The 25,443-nt window shown below is 41.5% G+C and overlaps 1 protein-coding gene across 4 annotated transcripts in view; it reads left to right on the top strand.

The window, feature by feature from the left end:
* Nucleotides 1–25,443, top strand: part of LOC134795411 (zinc finger homeobox protein 3) — a 140,484-nt gene that overhangs the window by 20,721 nt on the left and 94,320 nt on the right. For all 4 annotated transcript variants that reach the window (XM_063767244.1, XM_063767243.1, XM_063767245.1 and 1 more), the window contains exons 2-3: nt 16,014–18,789; nt 22,658–25,368. In XM_063767244.1, the coding sequence (XP_063623314.1) occupies nt 16,050–18,789; nt 22,658–25,368 (5,451 nt within the window). In that variant the 5' untranslated portion in view covers nt 16,014–16,049. The remainder of the gene's footprint in view (nt 1–16,013; nt 18,790–22,657; nt 25,369–25,443) is intronic.

Here is a 25,443-nt window from a genome sequence, read left to right as displayed (position 1 = left end):
CACAAATGCGGTAAAATCGAACAATAGCAGCAGAATCCAAGTTTGAAAGAAACGCTCGACAATTAACGTAGTGACGATACGCACCAAAGCATCTCCACTGGTGCACACAGTAATTACCCCGTTGTCCATTCACTTTACATCATTACCCAGATTTCTACATCATCTTTATGTCTCCATATTTGTAGCACTGTTGTTGTGTGGCGTAAATAATTTCTTTTACTTGCCCCGGTATTCATTAGGGACACATTGTCTCTTTCGATTGTGATGGCGTCAGCTTCGAAAGTTTATTACAATAATTTTCCACAATTACCTCCACATAATAATTATAGTCATCAGCGCGCTCAGTCGTGGAGATCAAATGGTATTTGTACGCAATGTTGGCTATCCTTGGCGGTAACGAAGTGCTAAAACGTAAATCACAATTACATATCTATGAACACTATTAGTATCCACTTATGCAACACAGTATCTACAAGTGATCCGCTAATCATTCTCGCTTTGATCTTTAGAAACGTTAACTCCACAAATTCTTAGCACAAACAGTGCTGAGACTGGAGCTCGCTTCGGCGAATCAATTGAACAAATCGCTTTCGGCCACTAATAGAAAGAAAACGAACCGTGTTACGTCAGCTAGCAGATTAATTAAACTTCTTACTACTAACTTTATGTACTTTCCTTCCATTTATGTCACATCCATGTAACATAAGTACATTGATCAGGAGTTTTCCATTAATCGAACGCTGGGTAAGCTTAGCTTTTAATGGTTCTTAGACAGACAAAGTACCTACTCTAATCTTTAAAGTTTTCAAGTTAAGGTTTAACAAGCATGTTGGGTTTAATATTTACGACGTTTCTAGAAGAATTACGATCCCAGGGCATCATTGGCCCGCGGTGTTAACGCAGCAATCACGAGTGAAACATATTCAAATATGTAGTTACTTGTACCATAATTTGGTAGCCGTACATTGTTGCCGACTTGTGAATTAGCTTATTTTATTTGTCTTTGCATGCTCATGCTAATTTATTTTTTAGCTTTTAACGGTTTCATCATGTAGTTTAAATAGAACAGCAATAAGTGGTATTGTTGCGCGTCTTCGTATCCGTTCGAGTTCATTATTTTCTTTAGCTTTTTTTAGATCTCTCCGCGTTTGAGTATTTCTATGTAGGATATAAAAACCAACAAAATAATAAATGATGAATGATTGAATATCAAATGTAATGTTGTAGTGTAGTGCTTTGTCCCGCCGCTGAATGGAGCCGGGACGTCCAGGACAAATGTGGGAGATCATTCTTCATATTTGACGTCGCCGTGCATGGACATAATGCCATCCATTTAGCGACCCCGTGTCTACTATTGTCAACTAACATTCGAACGAGTCATTAAATTTAAAATCCAATCAATTATTACACTTTGAATAATTGACTGTCCTCCGCGCTTCGGGCGTCATACACAATTATCGACTTTCTACAAATCGAAACGGAATCGCCTGTAAACAGTTTTGCAAACAGTTGCTTGTTCACGTCGACGCCTAATTTCTTGTCGCCGTTTTTGGTGTCAGCTCTAATGTCGATAATTAAATTTTGAAGGAAAGGCGCGCTGCCATGCCTAATAAGTGTTACACGAAACTACCAGTTTTTGTCGCGGGGCAGGGACAATTAGCAGTAGATGTGTTAATTATACCACGCAATCTGTTATTGTAGGTCCACATGCCTGTTACCGCCAGTTCCACGAATCCGTGATAGGTTCATCATACGGCGCGACTCTGAACATTAATGGAAACTACATTGATATAAAATTGGACCGTAAAACGTTTAATGACGTCTCGTCAATCTGTAGTTTAGAAAATAAACAAATGACTTGTCACGCTTTTCGTCGTCCACAGCAATCAACAAGCCCACCCATTGAAAATGTAAAATATCCAATAACGGTAAAACTAATTATAGTTTCGGTAACGAATCGAGCATTCACGACATCACTGCGTAAGAAGTGGTCGGTGGAAACAGCAAAAAACGAGTCGTGAGGTGAACACATTCAGAAACTTCCCAAATAAATGGGCCAAAAATAGTTAATGTAACCAAGTGTTTTCAAACTACGACTTTTTCCGAATGAACACGAATATAGTTACGATGGATAATGAAGTACATGCTGATTGGTAAGCTGTAGTTTTTTCTGATTCAATTTTGATGTGGCGAGTTTGAGACGTGACACGAAGGGCTGAGGCTGCGGCGACAAAAAGTGCTCTCATTTACTAACATCGGTATCAATAAGTCGTGATTCGTAATTTCATACTGCATTTTCACTTCGACACGCATCGAACAGCACTTTGCCCTTTCCACTTTCGTTGTTTTTGTTACAAAACATTACAAAGTGATCTTCTTTACATCATCTTTTTGTCGAAAGATTATTCCCCTAAGTCAGAATAAATAGTATCAGGTAATTGAGTGTAACTATTCTAGAGTATAATATTTTAAGTTGTGTTTTTTTCGTATATGTCCATTGTCTTTCAGTACGTCACATCGGGCAGATGTTACATTCAATAATCGCAACATTATGAAATATCGCAATTAGTTCCAAATGCGACAAACTGTACGCACATGTGACATTATCACTATTTTGTCTTATTGTTGCCCGCAAATATGAACCCACACAATTTGGGGAATTAGTTATAATCCACGGCGACTCTATTGTTATGCATTGTTAGGGAGCCGGGATAGGGGAGACTGAATGTAATAATTTACGAATTTTGCCAAAAGATTGATTGATCTTAAATCAAATTCGCAAACACTAGAATTAGTCGATCGGGAATCTTGCATCAATACGGTCATTAAAAGGCATCGTGAATAAATTAAAGGGTGATGGTCAGGCTTGCTCGCGACGCAGGTGGAGGGTCGCTCGGGGCGAGTCGGCGCGGGCGCTGGCGTTATTAATAATCCGCGTGGACCGAGCACGAGCGCGCACGACCGGCCTGCGACGACATTCCTCACCATTGTGCCCGCTCCGCCCGCGACACTTTTGTCTATTCACACCTATAAATCACCTCCTCCGCTCAATGCGAGCATTATTTACTTCTAACGATCATCGCGCTACATCGATTAATTAGTCTAACACTACAGATAAGATAGCGGGGAAAGCGATCGCTTTCAATTTTCCTCTAGAGGGGCGACTTCTCAAGTGCGCGTTTAACGCGGACAATCGGAGATAAAACGTGCGAGACGACTCCCTTAATCCCGATCCAAGATTGCGAGAAAACGTTTTGACGTAGGGTGGTAACTCGCTATTGTCTGCTGGTCTAATTCGATTGCCCACACACAGACGTTGACGTGGGCGACCGGAGTACCCCTAATTAAACCTTTGCGACGTTAATGGGATTCGTTCGTCGCTAGGTCATATTGTCGATTGTAACCGCTTTATTAGGTAGGTACTTTAGTAAGTAAAAAGGTACAAAAACATGCATTCTTTAAAATGATAATAATCTAAACACCGTGGCGTGAAATTTGTTAGACTTGGTCTGCGTTCATTAGATGTGATCAAGCAGAAGCACTAAGCATCGCCCTTATTGAGTTAGCCACACGCGACGTTCGGCCGTGCCTGTGTGCTGGCGTTTTAAATTGATAGTAATGGGAATTAATTCTGAATAACAGTGATTGCAGTGAGAACTGAACATCTCTTGCTTTCATTAGATGTTGAGTTTATGTTTACATGGTCATTCCTCTCTGACCTCGCGAGATTGCGTCGATGACACGCTGCGCTGGAGCGACTACATCACTACAGACGCTTGGTAGCGAGAACCGCTCGAGGCCGCGTACTATCTATATAATCGGCCTGGTTAATTTGGTTATTAAATTATGTCGATGGCAAAAACCGAAGCCCGTTCGTTTAGCTTTAGGGAGTAATTAGCGGAATGAGGCTTATCTCGCATCTAATCACTGCCTCTAATTATTGGGTGAGGCCGCTAACATGCGCCGCGGCATGCGAGCCCTTCCCGCCGTTCACCTAATTGCAACAATCTTGCAAGTATTTTCTGAACACAAATCGACAATGATTACTCATTATCGTGAGAAAATTGTACCCAACAATAGTTAGAATCATTACGAGTTAAGCTTGTAAATACAACCAGTCGGACAAAGTAGAGCACGGGACGGGCACCGCCCGCATCGGTAATGGACAACTTTGCATATCAATACCTACTTTAATATCGACATGCATCATTTCATTTAATTGTTATACCTGAATGGACTGATCAGTCGGTAATTCGTCATATACTTAAATGACCCGGCCGAGCCGAACTGTTCAATATTTATAATCACATGAACATGTTAAACGTCAATTAATGTTATACGGGAAAATAATTGACATGAAAATGTTATCAATTATGCAATCAAATAATACCGACGCTCGCCTTATAAAGTCTTCTGGGCAGGCTAAAGTACTGGCTACCAAATGTAGACTTACTATTTTTTGCACTACTACTGAACGGGTTTGCGCAGCGATTTGTAAGTTTGTTTATTAAAATGTTACAATAAATACAACCGGTGAGGATAGCGTTAACTGTATTTGGTTGATATGACTTAATCACATAGGTTTACTTACAATATTGTTCAAAATATACAACCTAGTTTACCGCGAGCCGCATTCATGTAATTACTAATGCTTGCAGATTGACCAAAGAGGGAATTGTATAGACTGGTCTGGAATCCGTTGCCTAACATGGAGGCTGAACCTAGACCGAGATACAGCGTTGATGAATTGCTGTATCATCAAATTCAGACGTCTGCAGCGGCACTTCGAGCCGCGGTTATAAATGTTAACGATTAAAGCTGTAACCAACGGTTCCAGTTTCATCCGCACATTTGTCCCCGCGTGTACCACCTACCGTCAAAAGAATCTGTTCAAAAGTGTTAAATCGGTTAATATAATGATGATGGATGCCGGCCCGACCAAACAGCCCGCAGCGGGGGTGTTTTACCCCGCTATACAAATAAAATATTTTTATTATTAACCATGGCCCTGTGCTCCTCGCACCCACACTAGCACCCGATCTTCCCGTCCCTATCCCACCATTTAATCGAAATCATATTTCTGTTTTGTCATTATGGTATCACGTTTAGAGAGTTCCTCTCTTTTGTCCCGGATTTCGAATCGTTGGTTTCTTGTTTCCAATGCAGCTTACTTTTTGTTTTCTTTTTTAATAAGTCACAGCGGAGTAACCCGAGAGCGTAGGCAGAGCGCTTATTTGTGCTTCATCTATAATTGTCATCAGGTAGGCGACATTTGCGAGAAGGTTACAGTTAGACGCATTCATTCGACCTCATACTCACGTCTACGTGGTTTTTATCTCACAGTAGTGAACTCCTGTTTCCGATGCATCATTTTTTGCCTTGTTTACCGAAGCTAGTTCCAGTGAATGAACTCGATGTTGCACATAAAAAGGTGCAACCGTGTCAAAATCAGACATTATTGTTTAAAATCTAAGACAGACGCGTATGAGTTCCTTTCATCATCGCGGTCCTAACGTCTACCTGTAGGGTGCACAAAAAACATAGCAGGTAGCCCATTTGTTTGTTATTAATTCTCGCGTCGAATCTCGTTTTTTTTCCGCCGACCACCTTAATACGGTGAGAATATTAATTATAATTATAAACGGCCTCGTCGCGTTCGAGGTGCGCTGCCTTAAGTTTTGGTTCCTAAATTTAAATCTGATCATTTATCATGCGACAATGTCAATTTTATCTTGATCCCTTTTTTATTATGTTCCACTTTTAAGTCAGAAGTGCTGGTCATCAAGAGCACCTTCGAGTTTTATTTTAGAAAATAAAACTTCTTAATGAGTTTTCAAGTTTTATATGTTGTCCTAAACTCTGATGAGCTTAAGATACTCTTACAACTTTTAAAAACGGTGTAGGTGGCTCTTTATTTGTTACAATTTCCGATTCGGAACGTAGCACAATACATTGACGAAGGTTAGTAAACTCGTTTAACGAAAAAATAAGTAGGTGATCGTTAAGTAAGGATCGCGTCCCCTTCCCCAAACAAACCTGTGGCGAAACGGCGGAGGTTCCGCTAGGTGCGCCGGGGCAGGCGCGACGCAGGCAAATTATCAGGAAACGCCCGCACACGCTTTCTGCACACAGTAAGAGGCTAAAAATCATACTTAGCAGCTACTAGGCGATCGGTACGGCTACAATACTCGATTGTTACTTTAGCGTAATTGCAATAATAAGGAAAATAATGAGGTTTGTATTTAAAATGATAGCGGTTTGTTAACTGGTTTCGTAATCGTTATATTTATTATTACAAAAAAAATGTTATCATTGTCAGTGTTTTAAAAATCAGGTACGCCTACTAGTCTACTTAATAAAATTTTCGGAATTGGTGTCATACTTTATGATAAAAATATCCAGCAGCAATTAATATAAAGCAAACATTAGGTACCTATTCATAAGGAACCGCACTCAGAAAATTATATTTGAGTTCTTGTGAAAGAGTATTACCTACTTTGCGTGGATAAAATACAATCGCATATTTTTGAAGGTCTAAGCGACACGGGCTCGAAATCAGGTCACAGCGACCGAAGCTTGTAACGTGTATTGACAAATGCAAGTCAGTGCATGCTGGTGCATCGATAGGGCCCGCATCGCCTCGTTTTATTTCTCTTGCATTTTATATTGCCACCGGATATACAATAAAACTATCTTTTTATGAGGTCACTCCCACACGACAATCTTCGACGTATCTAGCCTATCCTTACCTTGGCTTCAAAGGTCTATCTCTAGATATCGTGCTCGTAGGGAGTTTTCGAATCCACGATCCATTTTAAACAATGCCTGACTAGAAAGTATGGTTTGTAAATTGCGCATTACATTGTAACCAAGTTTAAATGAGTCCGTTAGGTGTATGCTCAAGGTGTGGTATGGTAATAGGTAAGCATTAGCTCCTAGGCTAATATATCACGATCTAAGCATTATCCGTCTATCGCCCCCTGTTTAGGAGCAGTCTGAGGAAATCGCCTATTGTAACCGGTGAAATTTATTTTCTTCGGCCCGTTGGAATGAAGCAATTATCTATAGATCCGAGGATCACCTCCTATCTGTTTCATCAATACGGTCCCGAATTGATAGCCAAATGTATAAATTAAAAAGGAGATTTATAAAAGCAATTTCGTAGGCGTTTATTACAAACATTGACAACGACAAGCAAGAAACCCGAAGAAAACGCTCAAAGTCGAGTAAATAAATAAAAGATGGCGGCTCGAGCTCGCGATACTTCTCAAATTGAATATTAGATTGAAATTACGCGCTCGGGCTGCGGCTCTCTCCGCCTTTTGTTACGAGAATGATACATAAAGCGCGCGCGCATACAAACACGGCAATAAGAGTTTTAAATTAGCATTCTTTTTGTGTTACAAGCCACCCCAGCGCACCCCACAATCTTAATAACGTGAAGAAATTGAGTTGTTATACACCCTTTTCGTAGGAGGCGCGGGTGCAGCGGCACACCTCGCGGAGAAGCCTTTTTGTAATTGAATTTAGATATTCTTTCCCCGGATATAACGACGGGGAGGTCGGGCCGCTAGTTCTGCGAATGGAATACATGTAAATGTGGTGATATGAAATTCTCGAGTCGTCGTTGCCGCGGTGTCGTACGTTATTATTGCTAACGTTATTTTGCTTTTACCTTAGGCTCGCGGCAGTAACTTTTTCTATTAGACTACTATATTTTTCATGCCGTTTTCATACACCATTTCTTCAGAATCGTTGTAAATGTTCAATTTTCTTTCTATTTATTATCATAAGATTCATAATAAGTAAGTAAATATTTTTAAGCGATTTCGGAGAGGCGAAAAGGGGGATCATGGATTCCTTCCTACCATCACGTGACAACTCTTTATTTATATAGGTACTTACTGGTATGTGTTAATTAAGTACATAACACAAGTAAGTTTTTTTTAGGTAGAAACGTTCCTTCATTTGGCGCTAAAAGGATGGAGTGCATGAAAACTACCAGGACATGGTCAATCCCTTTTCAATTTTACGTTGCTTAAAAAAAGAAGGTAAAATTTGTAGTCAAAGCAAGCAATATAGACCAAACTAGAGCAGAGTAATAAAACTGCGAAAATCGATTAATATTCCAATTCCGCGCAATCTCTATCCCCTGTGAGTTATCAGTTATTGGAAACGTCAATAAAATTAATATTACATTTCTCACGAGTAAATCAGGGAGAGCTAACTGGTGGATGCGTGTGCGCAATTAAAACGAAACCAACAATCATACGCCATGTTTGTACACGGCCGATGTTAATAGCCTCATGTAATTACATACCAGTATCATGCTATCGTTGCTTCTCGGAAGGCTGATCGAATTAATAGAACCTTTTTCGTGTTCGCTTCTAGCGTGATGTCTAAATATTTTAACAAGGTTTATAGAGGGTAGCTGAATTTTAATCGTAGGTAGGTATAAGAGTCTGGCTGCCAAATGTTGTATTGAAACGAACTGGATAAAACATGGAATCATTTTTGCATCCTTTTTGATGATCGTTGCAACTTTTGGTAAACCAGAACATTACTTATAAATTACTTTGACTTTGTAGAAATAATTTGATACAAAGTGGTACATTTTCTACAACTTGAATGATTGAATCGGACTCACCACCACATTTCGGTGAAGGTAAACAAAAACAGTTCACAAAACCGTCATCAAGCTTTCTTTCATTCAAATCTTCAAATTCCCACAATTTATTGAAACTCTTTCTACACTACCATTATAAAACGACATTAAATAATAGTTAAAGTGAACTAATTTTCCAGTCGCCAGTGACCCGCAGACCATTACGAGTCAGCACATTACAAGACCAAACTTTGCTGCTTAATGCCCTCGCTGGTAATTGTTCCGACATTACAAGTCGACACCATTTATATTCACAAAATTGTCTCACTTGCCTGTGAGCTCTACCTTATACTCTAGTATAACTTGACTCTAGAATCCTTTACAGGTTCGCCTCTCTGCAGCTCAGACTAATGTTGAATATCCTGAAGCCAACTCTCGGTTACCTATAGTAATAAGCCCTGTAATTATTGGGCGACAACGTCTCCGACGAGAAAGCCTGTGTGGTTCCGCACACTAACGAACCAACACAAAAACTTGAGACACCGGAATCCCAATTCAAATCATAACCAAGAAAAATATAATAATAATCATTCAAATTAACATTAATGACACATTTCTCGGGAACTTTAAGATGGCGTCACGCTCATCGCTGAGATATAAAATTAAAACTAATTCGAGGTCTCAAATTATAGGAGATGTGCGGCGGATGTCGCGGCGCCAGAACCAAAACCGCACGTCATTGTTTTTTGTTCCGAGCCTTAGGATCGACCTGAGCCGCTAATTAATTATTTCACATGTATCGATCATTAATTATTGGGAACCGACCGATACCATCCACCCGTTATCATCTTAATGACGGCCAGCAATTTGTCGATTGTAATTATGCTCCGGCTCCGGCGTGATTATTTAAAGTTTTAACACGATCGAGGCATTATGTAGGTTTTAATAGCAGAAAGCATCGGGATCGAATCAATCTTAATCTCGTACAGAAACGTAATCCAGATTTATTTATGACGGAGCTGAGCGTGTGCTATTATGCTCGTCTGCGGCAATTTGCCTCGGAAATTGTCTTAATCGGCCGCTCAAGGGACTATTTATGTATAATTATTTCCAAATTCGACGCTCCGTTTGATGCCTTTCCGCTCTCTTTGAGGTCGTTCGACAAAAAAGTCATCTGTTGCAACAATTAAGTGAAGAAAAAATAGAAATAAGTATCGAAGGGTCCGCAATAATTACAGACGCAAATTGACGGTTCCTAAGAGTAGATTGGCGGAGTGGCGCCGCCAGGGTACCTGCAGCTTCACGCGATGTCTACCTCACGAATCACTGCAGCTTTGTTTAAATACTACAAATCATCAAAAGTACCTAATTGTATAAAGAACGGAGTGTTTGTTAATCTTTTTCAAAGCGAGATTGTAATCGCCGATAGAAGTAACAAGTCTGATATCTTCGGGCAGCAGCGATCGAGGTTACAATGGCGACAGCCGGCGGGCGTCCATAACAATTAGCTTTCCAAGCAAATAAATCATAAAATCATCATCTCCCTCGATCTCAATTCGGCGATTAAGTACCTCGTGAGTATTTACGATCCTTGAAGCTCGGTTTAACGTTTAATTAACTTCGTAATTTGGTTAATCACGCGCCGCTTTGTTTTGGGGTTAATTAAAACTCAAATTAATGGAAAAGTAAAGTCGTCGTTCGTTAATCAACAAGTGAGGCTCCCATTTCACGTCTCGTCTTTGTAACGCGTCGTGTGGTTTACGAATTCGCACTGTCACTTCATTATCGTGTGTAATGACAGACGTTTTAATTATGGCTTTCACTGGGATTTCAAAAGTTTACGAAAGTTTAATTATACTTACATAAAATACCCGTTAATTAGCAAATGATGGAGAAATTTCTGGATGTAAAATCTTGCACGGATTAAATTTTTATCAAATACAAACGAATTTTCGAGTGAAATACGTTTGGGATCTTAACGAGAACACCTGTTTATCGTAAAAACAATCTGAATACCTAATATTGGACCTAATTTTCAGCAAGTCGACGCGACATTAAATTGTTGACAGTATAGTTAGGTATGTGGCTTACTAAAAATTTTATGGCAGCCATAATTCTTAGAGAAAGAGCTTATTGGCACATGCAGAAGCTTATTACATCTCATAGAGGGAAACATCCCAGGAATCTCATAAGACGTACACTTGCTGGTCCGGAGCCCCGTGTCGAACACGGCTATTACCGTAACGCGCCTCGCCCGGCGCTCACGCAAAAAGAGCCATTCCCAGCCTCCAAGTTCAGGACCATTACCATTAATGAAGGTTTAAAGTTAAACCCTAACGGTAGACATCGCGATCCTTACCATGTAGTAGCCGGATTCGATCCCCATCGGCTTTCCCACGTCTAACGAGACTACCTCCATTACGTGCAACATTTTACATACATTCCCTCCACTTATTATCAATGTATTAAGTAAATCGTTCTCTCAGACTTCGCTCAATTTTATTTCCATTAATAGCTTTTCGACATTTTCGGTCCGGCCTGACAACGCGGGCTTAATACCTTATTTATTGTAATTCCTCGCGCCGACTTAGTAGATGTTGTTTAATGCGCTTTTACGATGTTTTCGTGAAGAAAGCGGCCGGGGGTAATTATTTAGCAGTGTTCTGCGGTTTCGTGGGGCGAGCGGCGGACGACTTAATGAGGGCTCGCGTAATAACCCTCGATTATTAATATGGACGTAGTCTACCGCGGCTCTCGTTACCGCGCATCTCTTTGCCCCTGCGCATGTTTGCTCTGGACTATACATTTTGTCTCGACTGTCAGCACACCCCAAGTATAACTTGCCCTCCAGATTCGTGACAAGTATATGTCGCTTAGAGCACTCTTATGATGATCTTCCTCAGGCGATGACGAAGCTTTTGTGAATTACCGCTATCGACTTCGCGACGACACCTTTTGTTTCTATTGCACAATCATAACGTATATGTAACACTGTGACATGACGTCGGATGATACTCGTTAGCCCGTTCTAAAGCTTCGGCATGAAACATTTAATGACTATGAATGTCGCAGTTTCCAGCCAGTAAATTCTTATTGGAAAGTGATCCGTGGCTCACGAATTCCCATTTCGCCGTCTACCGGTAATGAGAATGCTGATTGACTCAGCATGTTGTTTGCTAATTTATATATACGATATATATGTACAGTGGCGTTCAAAAGTGCATGGATAGATGTGGACCGTAATTCCTTAATATTACGGTTGAAACATCTCCATGCATTTTTGAACGCCAGTGTACAGTTGAAGCAATTGCACTGGCATCAGCTACTTCTCAGTTTCACTTCCATTGACGCCTTATCAGCTTAAATTATAATACATTGACTTTCTCCTTAAACAAATCCCGCAGATTAAGTAGCTGGTGATCATGCAGTCTGCCGCTCATTGGCTATTGACAAAATCATCCAAAGTATATAATGTCGATAACATTGTGGGAGCCTCATTAATGAATTGAAAAGCGCGCATCTTCATTATGACGGACTTTGTAAAGTATTGTAGCACTAGTCTGATGCGGGATCCTCGATTGTGTGCGTGCGCCGATAACTGTGTGTGTGGTGAACGACGTATCCGAACACAGGAATCGCATTTGTATTGGTGCACACAAGCATCATTATTTCCGTCGTAGTTTTCTCACGCTCACACACACATCGGCGTAAGTAATTTGCACTGAAATGTAACTACGTATTATGTTTATTTGTGTGTGAGTTTATCGGATATTCGTTCTGGTGCAGGCATCGGGGTATTTATTGGTAGAAATTGACAACTCCAGTGATTGTCATAGTGGGAAACTGAGCACGTGTCTCCTCATTAAACATTGACTCCACCACCACCAGCACTTGCAAATCCCAAATTATAGTTTTAACTATTCAAGCCTTATGATTTCGCATTTGTTCCATAATTTAAAAATAATGCTCCATTTGAATAGAAAATATTAGCTTTAGTAATGTCAATGTATTGACAAAGAGAGGTTATACTATGAGCATTTTCATATGGAAATTCCAACTAGAAATTCTTATAAGACTTGTTATCAACTAGTTGGCTGCAAGTCTAGCGAAAATGAGCCTTACTGCTAATAGCAAGTAGGGCGTTCACCTCAGTCTAATTACCAGCTCTTTGCATAATATCCAAGGCGTACACATTAGCACTGCAAAATGATCTACAAATTGCCATTGCTGAGACATACTATAATAATTACATAATTATTTTGTATTCCTTTGAGATTTTTTCCTGTTTATGATTAGTAGGTACCTGCCTACCATGTGTATTAAATATTTAGTTACATGTGATGATGTTAAATCTTTCAATTGGAATTTACAATTTAACGTCATAACCAATGGTAGGTATCTAAAATACGATTCAAGTCAAATCAAACTTACTAGGTTAGTTAACCAAATCTAATCTTACGCCTAAAACCCAAGAAAACTCCACGAAATAGATAAAATCACACAAGGAAACTCATTCACACAACTCGTAACTGTCGCCTGGGCCAATATTTGTTCAGAATATCGCCTGATATAATTTATCACGCATCAACTTAATTTCAAGGACCACACTCGATAGAGCAAACATGGATAGGTGCGGGCATTTGGGGAACTTACAAGAGATTTTGAAGGACGTACTCATCGATTAACTACATAATTGTATTGTTTTTTTTTTGGGTGTTAACTACCAAGCGATACAACCTTTGACGCTCTTAACTTAACATACAACAAGGTATTCCCTTCCTGAGGTATTTCTTTTGCGCTACAGTGGAAGCGTGTATTCAGGGTTCTCAAGGGCTCCTCCGATGTTGCTTAGGTTGGTATTCCACCTGTAGGTACAATTTCTTGGTCGAATGTGCATTGCGTCTCACTCTCTCACTATGCAAAATGTGAGACGCAAATACACATTGGACAAAGAAATTAGTCAGTTGGAATACCACCTTAAGTTATGTCTAATATGGACGAGTTGGACGACGGTGACTGCTTTTCATCAAGCGGCTCGTCTGCTCGTTTGCTGACTTTCACAAAAAAAAATATTTTTTCATATTACATAGATATTTATATGTATTATCACTTCGTATAATCTTACAAACATACAATTCATAAATAGACAATCTTGTAAGATAATTCAGTAAAATAAATCTTGTTTAAATACATATACCTAACTTAGCTGCTTATTTAATGGTAGTTATTTACAGAGATTCTAGAAAGCAAAATTTTCATTTTATTTTCAACGCAACGTAATGAATCTTACAATAACTATTCTCATTATTTAATTTACGGGTTTAAATATGTACTTACTTATCTCTTAGTTTCAATCTTGTAAGACAAAGTCTTAAGTCAAATAATTTACTGATAGGCAGCAATTTCAGTTTAAATAAGTCAAATACATAAATTGACGATCTTCCGCACTTAACTAATTCAAGCCTAGCCGACTCCTTATCAGACATATCCGGTGTAAGGAATACCCGATTTCATATTAACATTATAATAAACATATATTATAACGTTATCAGTCACATCCTGCCAGTTATTTATTCATTAGTAATATGATTAGTGCATGGCGTAATCCGCGAATTAGTCAGGCCATTCGATGGAATTTGAATTACCTACCTATATTCATTACTCCATGCAGATTTTCAAGGAAAACAAATGCTTATAAGATAATAAACAAGCCGGTTTCCTATAGATACTTACGTATTTTTATACCTTTAAGTATTATTTTTCGTTGATTTTTACTGACGCATCTGTATACAAAAAAAGCAGATATTTAATTACATTGTTTCAAGGAATATTTACATAGTGTAATGTCATTATATTATAAGTACCTATATGATACAAATCAAGTATCATTTATTCTCAGACAACTAAGGCCCATAGATCCATACCTACTTTACAAAACGAACATACCTATACTTACACAGTAAAAAAAAATATTAAGCTACAAAAATCATGTCGGCAATACAGTTTTCTGTTGCGGTACTGCGATGTAGGATTCGGCACCTACAGGTATCCATATACTTTCTGAAATGTTAGTAGGTGTCAGTATGTAGTAATATAAAACTTTAATAGCTGCTCTCAGGCTGTCCTCTGTATTAAGTATTTAATATAAAACTCATTTATCAACTTGGGACGGTTTGAGTAATCAGACTGATGATCCTCTGGAATTTAAAAACATAGGTAGGTACTTTGGTAGGTAGGTATGTATAGTGTGAAGTTTATACATCTCAATCATTATTCGAATATTTCGTGATATTGATTATCTCGAAGCTGTCAACTAAGTAAATACATATTATACCAGTCCTAGTTGCTCGGGCATTTGTAGGACACATATCTCTGATAACACCGAGATAACGAAGATGAAGTGTTAATCTTGTATTTTTAACGAATTTTTACTTTATTGATCAGTCGGAGTAATCGGTATAGACACGAATGATTCATCACCATACGTTCTTATGTAGTGGTTATAAGGATTGTTATTCGGTGAACTTTCTTAAAATGTTTATAAAAAATATTTTCTCAGGTTCTTGTGTTTGTTGGTTTGTTAATTGTAGAAGTGTCGGTATTGACAGCACTGACAGGCTGTCAGGCCGATAAATTGATCATAGTTGTTTGCGCAAATGTCTGTTAGATAAGCAACGATTACCATGTAGGTATTTTAATTTGGGTAAGCTTAGTTCATACTATGGGAAAGTCTAATCTTTAAATAAATATTTTTTTAAACGAGTGACAGTCGAAGTATTTATAGTCGAAGTATTGATCGAATACTTATAGCTGACTGTAGCTACAATTTTACGGTTGACAAAAAAAACAAAATTAGTGCGCAGTGTATCTTTGGAAACAAAAACAAGTGACATAAGCGAGCGACCCCTCCTTTTTCCGGTTGGGTCCATTCTATACAAAAATCCATTGAGCGGTCACCTTCGGCTAACTAGGTGAAACTAGCCCGTGAGAAATGTCGGACACATTCAATGTGCACTGATGTTTTAAATGGCCGATTGACTTTGACTCATTGATCGGTACACGGTTATCAATTAAATAGAAAATGAATCAGAGTTCAATTAAATACTTAGTCTAGAAAACACGCCTGCTATCTATAATAATTAATAATATTCCAGATAGTGTATTATAGATATAATAATATAATTTACCTACTACTATACTAGTACTAATAAATTATACTTAGTTATAATTGTCAATGCAGATTTTTTATTTGATTCGAATTTGTGTAGGTACTTAATGGGAATTAAATAGCTTGATTAAGTCAGGCTAGTAGTTACTTCCCAAGGCACCTCATAACTCATACCTACTAGTGACTCAGAGCTTATCGTAACGATGTTCTTTATTAACATATTTGTGTTACTTGTTACAGGAGAGCATGTGATGCCGGCCCTTGACGCCCGGCGCCATGCCCACGCCGCTGCAGCCCGGCGGCCCCGCTAGCGGCCCGCCTCCGGAGCGCAAGCGGCGCCGCAAGCGCGACGACCCGCAAAGTTCCGCCGCGCTAGAGCCCGACGACGACGACGACGGCGACATGAGTCCTGAGGAGGAACCGCGCAACGCGCCCGCGGCTCCGGCGGCGCCCGCGCCGGCGCCATCATCCGCGCCCGCGCCCACTTCACCCCCCGCTGCTCCCGACGCCGTTGACCTCACCTCGCGGAGAGACTCGCCACCGCTCTCTTCCGATGTCGAGCGCTTCGACGGCAAAATCGTCTACAACCCCGACGGCTCCGCCTACATCATTGAAGATCCCGAGCTATCGGAGGGTGAGACGAGCTTATCCGATCTCCCGAAAATAGAACCTGGGTGTATCGTCGATAGCCGTGACAGCAACGTAGTGGAGAGGCAGCTTGAATTCCCTCAGATAGCGAGCGCGTTTTACGTGTCGAGGAACCCATCCCTGTACGGTGCACTTTATGGCAGGCTCGCAGCGGAACGAGCCCGGGCGAGACCCGACGCGCCTGTCATGCACAGCTATCGTGTGTTCAGTTTTCGGGGTGGGAAGGACGCCCCGAGACCCCAATCCCCGTCTGTGGAATGTCCTGTCAGCGTGCCAGTGAAACCAATCCTTATGTGTTTTATATGTAAATTGAGTTTTGGATACGCCAAATCTTTTGTAGCGCATGCCCAGTCGGACCATAGTTTATCATTACTTGACTCGGAAAGAGACGCCTTATCAAGAGAAAATGCTTCCGCCATCATACAGTGTGTCGGAAAAGATAAAGAAGCTTTAGTCTCATTTTTAGAGCCAGTAGGCGCAACGGCGCCACCACGAGCGTCGGCTTCAGGAAGCCCCGCGAATGTGTCAGAATTATCGAGTCCATCAATGGACAAACGACCTGATATGGTGACACCTATTGATAGAGATAGTGACTCAATGTTACCCAACGGAACGTGTGATGAAAGGAGGCCGAGCCCACCGGCATGGAGACCGCCTCGGTCAATAGCAGAAGCTATGATTCCACAACATTCCCTGATCTCCGTTGCACACCCACATACGATAAACGCGTCAGTCCAGCCACGCGCAAGTCCAAATTCTTCTCCGCCATTCCAAGCAACACCTCCAGCATTTCTATCTGGCACGACGATAGGAGTATGTCCAGACCACCTCGGAGGACGACCGTCTGGAGCAGACTGCCCGAAATGTGAATTAATTTTGAATTCTGGCAGACTGGGAGGACCCCTTGCTGGCATGCACAGTAGGAACTCCTGTAAAACACTGAAGTGCCCTAAATGCAACTGGCATTACAAATATCAAGAAACGCTTGAAATCCATATGAAGGAAAAGCACCCAGAAGCTGAAACGAGTTGTATTTATTGTATAGCTGGTCAGCCACATCCTCGGCTTGCACGAGGCGAAACGTACACCTGTGGATACAAACCCTACAGATGCGAAGTGTGCAACTACTCCACGACTACGAAAGGCAATTTAAGTATACACATGCAGTCCGATAAGCATTTAAATAACATGCAAGAGCTACAAAATGGAGGAAATCCTGGGGAAGGCACTTTACCTCCTGCTCCTCAGCACACGCCACCAGGCCCGCATAAGCCGCCTCTACCGCACCATTCTCCTCTGGGTCAGAAACCAAAGCCTACATTCCGATGCGATGTTTGCAATTACGAGACAAATGTTGCCCGAAACCTCAGAATACATATGACATCTGAAAAACATACACACAACATGCTTGTACTACAGCAAAATGTCAAACATATGCAGACTTTATCAGCCTTACATCACAGACAACAAAGCCAACAACAACTGGAGAGCTTGCTCCACTTCCATGGCGCTGGTGATGCCCCTCCACCAAATCCGGAGGCTGCTTTAGCTGACATGGCGTACAACCAAGCTCTGATGATCCAACTCATGACGGGTGGCCCTGGGCCTTCTCCACCTGAACTAGGTGCTCATCTAGATGTCGGCCTAAACCCTGACGCGATGGAGCCTCCACCAGAGCCAGCCGATCCTGAACCGGAGAGAACCTTCCACTGTTGTATATGCAACTGCTTCTCAACAGACTCTCTCGAAGCGTTGGGCCACCATCTCGCGCAGGACCGCACCAAGATCAGAGAGCAGGAAATCCTAGCACTGGTGGCCGGTCATTACGTATGCAAACTCTGCACATACAAGACAAACCTCAAAGCAAATTTCCAGCTACATTGCAAAACTGACAAGCATTTACAGAGGTTGCAGCATGTGAATCACGTAAAAGAAGGGGGTCCGAGAAACGAATGGAAGTTGAAGTTTTGCGGTGGTGTGGGAACCGGAAGTGCTGGCGTCGGTGGTGTTCAGATTAGGTGTTGTGCTTGTGATTATTATACGAATTCTGCGCATAAGCTGCAGCTGCACGCAGCTGGGGCCCGGCACGAGGCCGCCGCGCTGTTGTTGAGACATCTTCGCGAGTGTGTGTCGCGAATTCCCCGTGAACGCCCGCGCGTGTACCGCTGTGCGCTTTGCGGTTTCGGCGCACCGCACCGTCTGCCGCTCCTACAGCACGTGCGCTCCGTCAAGCATCTTCAGATGGAGCAAATACATCAACTGCAAAGGCGCTCTGAAGGCAAAGATCCCACGCCTGATGTCGCCGAGCTCTTCCAAGTCATCCCTCAGCCAGCGGAGCTATCCAGCCCCTACGATCAACAAGACAATGGTAAATACAATATGTTAAATTAGAATAGTAATATCAGTCTAAGACGTTAATAAAAACTCCTATTTATTTCATTCTAGTTAATACAAAAACCCGTAAAGTATTGGATTTTGTTTTAATATGTAATTTAGAAATTGATTACCGTAAAATGGGGTGAGTAGGGATTGCGTGGAGAGTTGGGTTATGAATGGGGAGAGAAGGATGCCAGGGGGGTGAGATGGTTTTTAAAGGCTACTGCTAATACCTAAATAATGTATTCGTATTACATATGGAGCTATAGTGATATTCATAAGAAAAAAAAATCGATCCAACAATGTTCCAAAATCACCTTTGTATGAAATCCCATACGAATGAGCCCCAACTTCGAGGTACTACGGGGTGAGGAGGGATTTTGTGTTTATCGGTAAAGTTATGAAATGGAACTACCCAAAATCATATAAAAACTAAAATACAAACGTCCGGAACATTTATTATATATACCATTCAGTTTACATATGTAAAAATAAAATGTTATCGAGGTTTGAATGTCAGTTTTCTCCCTACTCACTCCATTTTACGGTAATTCAGCGTCCACCTTGTTTGCCTCTACTGAAATTAAAGTAGGTATAGCTAATTTAATAAAACAAAACCTCTTTTTTTAAACCTTCTTTTCATGTTCAGCGATGTGACAAGAAGGAAACAAGTAGTTTGTTTGATAATTATCGGGGCGTTGATAGCCTATTGTTAAATTTTTGCGTTCGACTTCCTTTTAAGCCATCTGTCTTAGTCTAATTATTTCGTTTAAGAAACTCATACCAATTTCTAGCCTACTTTATCATAAGATTCCTAAATTAATAAAAAAAAAATTACAACATAAACAAAAACAACATTATTAAAAAAAAAGAAAAAAAAAACTTCAAAGTAGATATACTCGTACTTAATGTAAATACATAATCGATATAAGGCAAACAATTTTGAGTCTTTTTGCCTCTACAGAAAGACTAAAAGGACTATTTTGCCCAAAACATTTTTAGGCAATATTATCCTCCAAAAATATCCGCTCAGCATCTGTTACGCTACGCGTCATAATTCAACAGGTTACTTAACGGTGATGATAGTGAACTGATTACATGCGGCGGCGCGTGCGCCCCTCATTTTTTCCAACTCGTTTTTCCACCTTACGCCAGATGTCGCTACTCGCAACAAACGTCTTTCAAAACAACTATGGCAAAATAAATTCATGATTATTTATTACTTTGCCTAAGCATATTTCAAAACATTTTATTCTATAAAGCGTAAAAATCCCATTAAAATTAATTCAACCAGAACCATTACCGGCGTTCGTATCGATAAAGTAATACTGAATCGACTTATGAATGTGATTTCGAAACGTCACTATCGCCTTCAATTTAAACCGATTCGTTCCTTAATCAATTTTGTGTTGCGTTTTTACTTGTGCTTCGGTGGATCTTTAACAGACATGTGTTTTGTGTTTTTGGTAACTATTAAACAAGTTAACAGACATTAGGCAATGTTTGCCTCGCCGCGTGACCGTCACTTAGGCAGGCAATCTCCATTCCGAGCAGCATTTAGCGGAGAATTCGTAATCACAATAATGAGATAATTACACACGGACTAAATTTAATTTAAAGCGCGCAACATTAGAACAGGTTTCTTTAATAACGTACGCCTTACACGGTGTCGCCACCAGGCGGAGGCTGTCATTGGCCGGAGGCGGCTCCGCCCCGCGCGCGAGGGAGACGGAAAGAAGATTTGAATTGAGAACGCGAATTTTCCATAAGTACCACACGCGGGACAATGACTCGCATTACGTATGTGGCCATCGCGCATTAAGGATGATTGCCCCTTGTGATGAGGAGCTACATCATCGTACAATGTCGCCGGCCGCATCGCCCATCGCATGTTTATGGCCGCGGTGAAATACGATAAACTTCGAGAGAAACGTGGAGGCGAAAGAAATCCGGCTTACACCATTGTGTCTCATGTTTATGCTTATTACTTATTTTCACCTTATAGAGGACCGTTTTAAACGATCGCTTGTAAGAAAATTTCAAGTCCGCAATGGAATTCCGTTAATTTTAAACCTAATTGCTAAAGTAACTCTAAGAACTTGTACGAGAATCATTATATTACTCAGTATCATAATTGGATATGACGCGTTTTTTGTCCCTTGGTTGCTTTATTCATTAATGTTTCTCATCATCAATTACAATTAAAACCAGATTATAACCGGTCTGAAATTACCCCTTCGTATTGAGTCAAAGAACCAGCTGGATCTCTGTCTGTGTAATAACTTTTTTGCAAAGCAAACTTGTAATATAAGGATTTTTTGTTAATCTTGGAATTCTCATAAAATGACCCCTAAATAAATTTAAAGAGATTTAGCCAGATTTTGTCTTTCAAATCTTGTGCATGTGTGCAATCAATTTCCTAAAAGCGGAACACAAAACGCAACACCTCCGTCTCGGCAGCAAAAAATCGTTCAGGCTCCATTGTGTTACTGACGCCACATTGTAAAAATCCTGACCTAAATCTTGCAAAACAAAACTTACATCGCACTGCACAATACCTACTTTACGACGCTATAACGATGTGGTGTTTCCTTAGAAAAGACCCTTTGTCCATTGACAAAAAGCGTTGGAGATGGCATTTATGCAGACAAGGTCCCTTTACCTGGGCATTGTTCTTTGCTCCCGCCAGACGGTGGGTCGGCGATTCTCCATCATAAATAATTACATTCACTGGTCACTTCGCCCTGGATTTAGGGTCAGTTGCGCTATTATTACTCGGATTTACTTACTTATCCCTCTCCCCTTCATTAGATGTAACGGTTTTAACTGATTAAAACTATGGAACGGGTTCCGAACAGGGGACACGACTGGTTTCGGATCTGCTCGACTGTGAGATATTTTTCGAGTTTTAATTAAGGGAAATATTAGTCCCTTACAATTTAATTTTTTGCACTGGCTGTAACTTTGATTGAGCCAAAAAAGGCTGCAAATTGTTACCTAAAATGTACATATAAGATTTTGAGAAATAAAATTTCATGACCCATTTTTCAAATGCACGTTGAATTCTTTTGTTTGACGGTTATCCTCGGATTTATTTGTGTCATTTTTTCTGTATCTTAAATGAGTACAATAGCCGGGTAGGCTGTCAGTTGCTCATCTAATAAAGCGTGATTGTAACGTTACTTAACGAATCTGCGCCCCTGCCGGCCGTTTCTTTCACCTTCCTTATTTGAGCGTAAACAATGCGGCCAGCTTCTTTCACACGCCGCGGACTTATCCCTGGTCAAATAATAATTGCACTCTCACATATCTCCACACTACCTGTCCCCCTCGCACCCACCGTCATATCCGTCAATGCATTTGATCCAATGCGAAACGAAATATTCGAAACCTTTTGTAATAATGAACAATGATTGTTTGCCCGTCCTGTATCTTCTTTGTGTGCGAAATTACAATATACTTGTTACCTTAGCATTAATGCATCTGTGCGTGTGTGCGTACGGGATGGATAGAGCGATACCTTTGTCTTGCCGGGACATCGCAAACAAAACGAACCTACTAATAATATAAAGGAGGAGATTCTTATTTTTAACTTCGATTCAGAAAAGTAACAAACGTTCACGCCGAACAATAGTGAGCTTCATTTATAGAAATAATCTTTTTTGTAGATAAATCTCGTGTATAGGTAGACATTGTGGACGTGCGGCTTACAGATCTGTATCCATTCGCATTGCGGATTCCGTAGCGGGAGGTTCGATGATCTATTTTTAACTTTTACTGATCCTATAACCTACTTACTTAGTGTTTATTTTTAGAACATGCAAGTAGACCATAACTCACGTATTTTATTTTGTTCACAGATAACAAAGAACCGGTTGATCAGAAGCCTGAATTAACGCAAGAACAGAAAATGATGCGATTTTTGGAGCAACATCAACAGCAAGCGCAGCAACAGCTACAACAGCAAATGCAACAGCAACAACAACAACCGTCACAACCAGGGTCCGGCGAAAGGGACGAAGAACGAGAAACTCCAGGCCCACACGCTTGCCCTTACTGCAATTTCAGTTGTGGAAGCGAGAGCCGACTACACGCTCATGTGACCGCATCGCACGGAGACAACGTCAGACACTTCATTTGCCCGCTTTGCCAGGACGCATTTAAGGAAAGGCCAGCTCTTGAACGACACGTGATGCAAATCCATTCCGTTAACTCTGAGGGCCTGCAGAGATTACTACTACTTGTCGATCAAAGCCATTGGCTAAACGGAGGTGCCCAAGCGCAAGGAGATGGACGCCAGGGCGATGAGGAGCGAGAGATCTCATCACCACGCTCTGAAGGAAGTGCGGACGGAGAAACAGAACGATGCTCAACTTGCAATCGTACTTTTCGTAATGTGGACGAATTATGTCAACATCAAAACGAATCTGGTCATTTCGAACTGAAACAAACACCTCAAGGCCCAGGTTACGTTTGTTGGAAGAAGGGCTGTAATCGGTATTTCGACACCGCTCATGCACTACAAAATCATTTCAGAGAAGCGCATGCCCGCAACTCCATCGCTAACATGTCTGTATCTGAAAAACATGTATACAAATACCGTTGCAATCAATGTAGCTTGGCTTTCAAGACTGTCGAAAAACTTCAACTTCACTCACAATACCACGTTATTCGTGATGCTACTAAATGTGTACTCTGTGGACGAAGCTTTAGATCCATTCTTGCTCTACAAAAACACGTAGAAACTTCACACCCAGAACTATCTGAAGAAGAGCTCGCTGCTTTCAAACGTAGTCTGGCCTCCAACCCTTTGCTACAGGCGAGCCAAGGAACAGCTTTAGATGCCGCTACAGCAGAGCTATTACGCAAAGAAGCTCTAAGAACGCCTGAAGATGAGATGGCTGAACTGGAAGACAGAGATTCAAGTGCAACCGTAGCAGATGAATCGGGCCACAATGATGCCGAAAACTCAGATGATTCCATCATTTACAAAGACCAACAGTTCCTAGAAGACTACCTAAATTCACAAGCTATGGCAGAAGATTCTTACAATGATCCAAATAGAAAATACAAATGCCACAGATGCAAAGTTGCTTTCACTCGTCAGTCTTATTTGACAGCGCATAATAAAACACTCCTACATCGAAAGGGTGAGAAACTCACATATCCAATGGAGAAATATCTTGACCCTAATAGACCATTCAAATGTGATGTATGCAAAGAGTCGTTCACACAAAAGAACATTTTACTTGTTCATTATAACAGCGTGAGTCATTTGCACAAATTGAAACGAGCCATGCAAGAACAACAAAATAACAACAACCCTCCCGTTTCACCGGGAGCTGGCTCAGCGCCTTCCAATTTAACCCTAACACCTAAAAGCACATCAAGTGAGGAAGATGAACGCAAGCGCTACAAATGTAACATTTGCAAAGTAGCCTATACTCAAGGCAGCACTCTCGACATTCATATGAGATCCGTGCTACATCAAACGCGAGCTGGCAAGTTGCAAGAACTCGCGGCCGCCGGACACGTGGACTTATCGCGCCCTTTGGTAGAGCAGCCGGACAGAAACGACCCCGCTAAAATTTTACAAGACGTGTTGTCGCCGAAAAATACATCCCCTTCGTCAACGAGCAGTGGGGGCCCGCGCTCATCGCCCCCCGCGCGGCCAGGTAGCCCGCGCTCCCCTCGCGCAGGTAGCGCCTCGTGCGATCGCTGCCACGCGTCATTTCCTACCGGGGAGTTACTCGACGCACATCGCGCAACTTCATGCCCGTTTGGCGATGCGCGGGCACATTCGCCGCTAGCTGACGCAGACGCAGCTGCTCTAGACGAGATGGTCGCCAAGGGCAACCCGCCCAAAAGAAACTCGCAAATGTACAAACAACTACTTGAGACATTTGGCTTCGACCTCGTCATGCAATACAATGAAAACCAGCGGCGAAAAATGCAAGAAGAACGAGAGATGGCGCGTGCGCCGAGTCCGCCACCGCCGCCGCCCGAGGAGAAGCCTCCGGATGGTGAAACCAAATCGACGTGTCAACATTGTAACAAGGAGTTCTCTAGTGTGTTCGTGTTAAAAACTCATTGTGAAGAAGTGCATAAAGATAAAGTTCCTCTTGAGTTCCTGGAGCAGTTCGCTGAACATTTCAAGTCAGAGTATGAGAGGAAATCTGGTGCGCCTAACTCGCCGCGTGCTGCCTCGCCTGCGCCTCAAGAGGAGAGGTCGCCCTCGCCCCGCGGCGAGAGTGCCGGCAACTTTAGTAATGAGAACGGAAACGGTACTAGCGAGGCTCAAGCCGGGGCCTTGCTGGCGGCTCAAGTGCAGGAGATGCAGGCCGCGCTGAACATGCTGCAGCTGCAGCAACAGCTCGGTCAGCTGCACCCGATGGTGGCTCAGATGATATCGCTGGGCCTGCCGCTGGGTCTGAACGTGGGCGCCCTGGCTGCCATGAACCTGCAGCCGCCGCTGGTGCCGCTGATGCTACCCCCGCCGCCCTTCGACGCGATGCCTTACGCTCACGACGCTCAGATGAAACAACAACAAATGTTGCAGCAACAACAACAGGTCAGTTGTAATAAATTATAAGTAATAAATAATAACAATTGGCTCTGTAATGCTATTTAAAAAGTTAAACGAATC

Source organism: Cydia splendana, chromosome 12, assembly GCF_910591565.1.
Source record: "Cydia splendana chromosome 12, ilCydSple1.2, whole genome shotgun sequence".
NCBI lineage: Eukaryota > Metazoa > Arthropoda > Insecta > Lepidoptera > Tortricidae > Cydia > Cydia splendana.
Note: the sequence above shows the minus strand (reverse complement) of the source record. Positions and strands in the feature narration are given on the sequence as shown.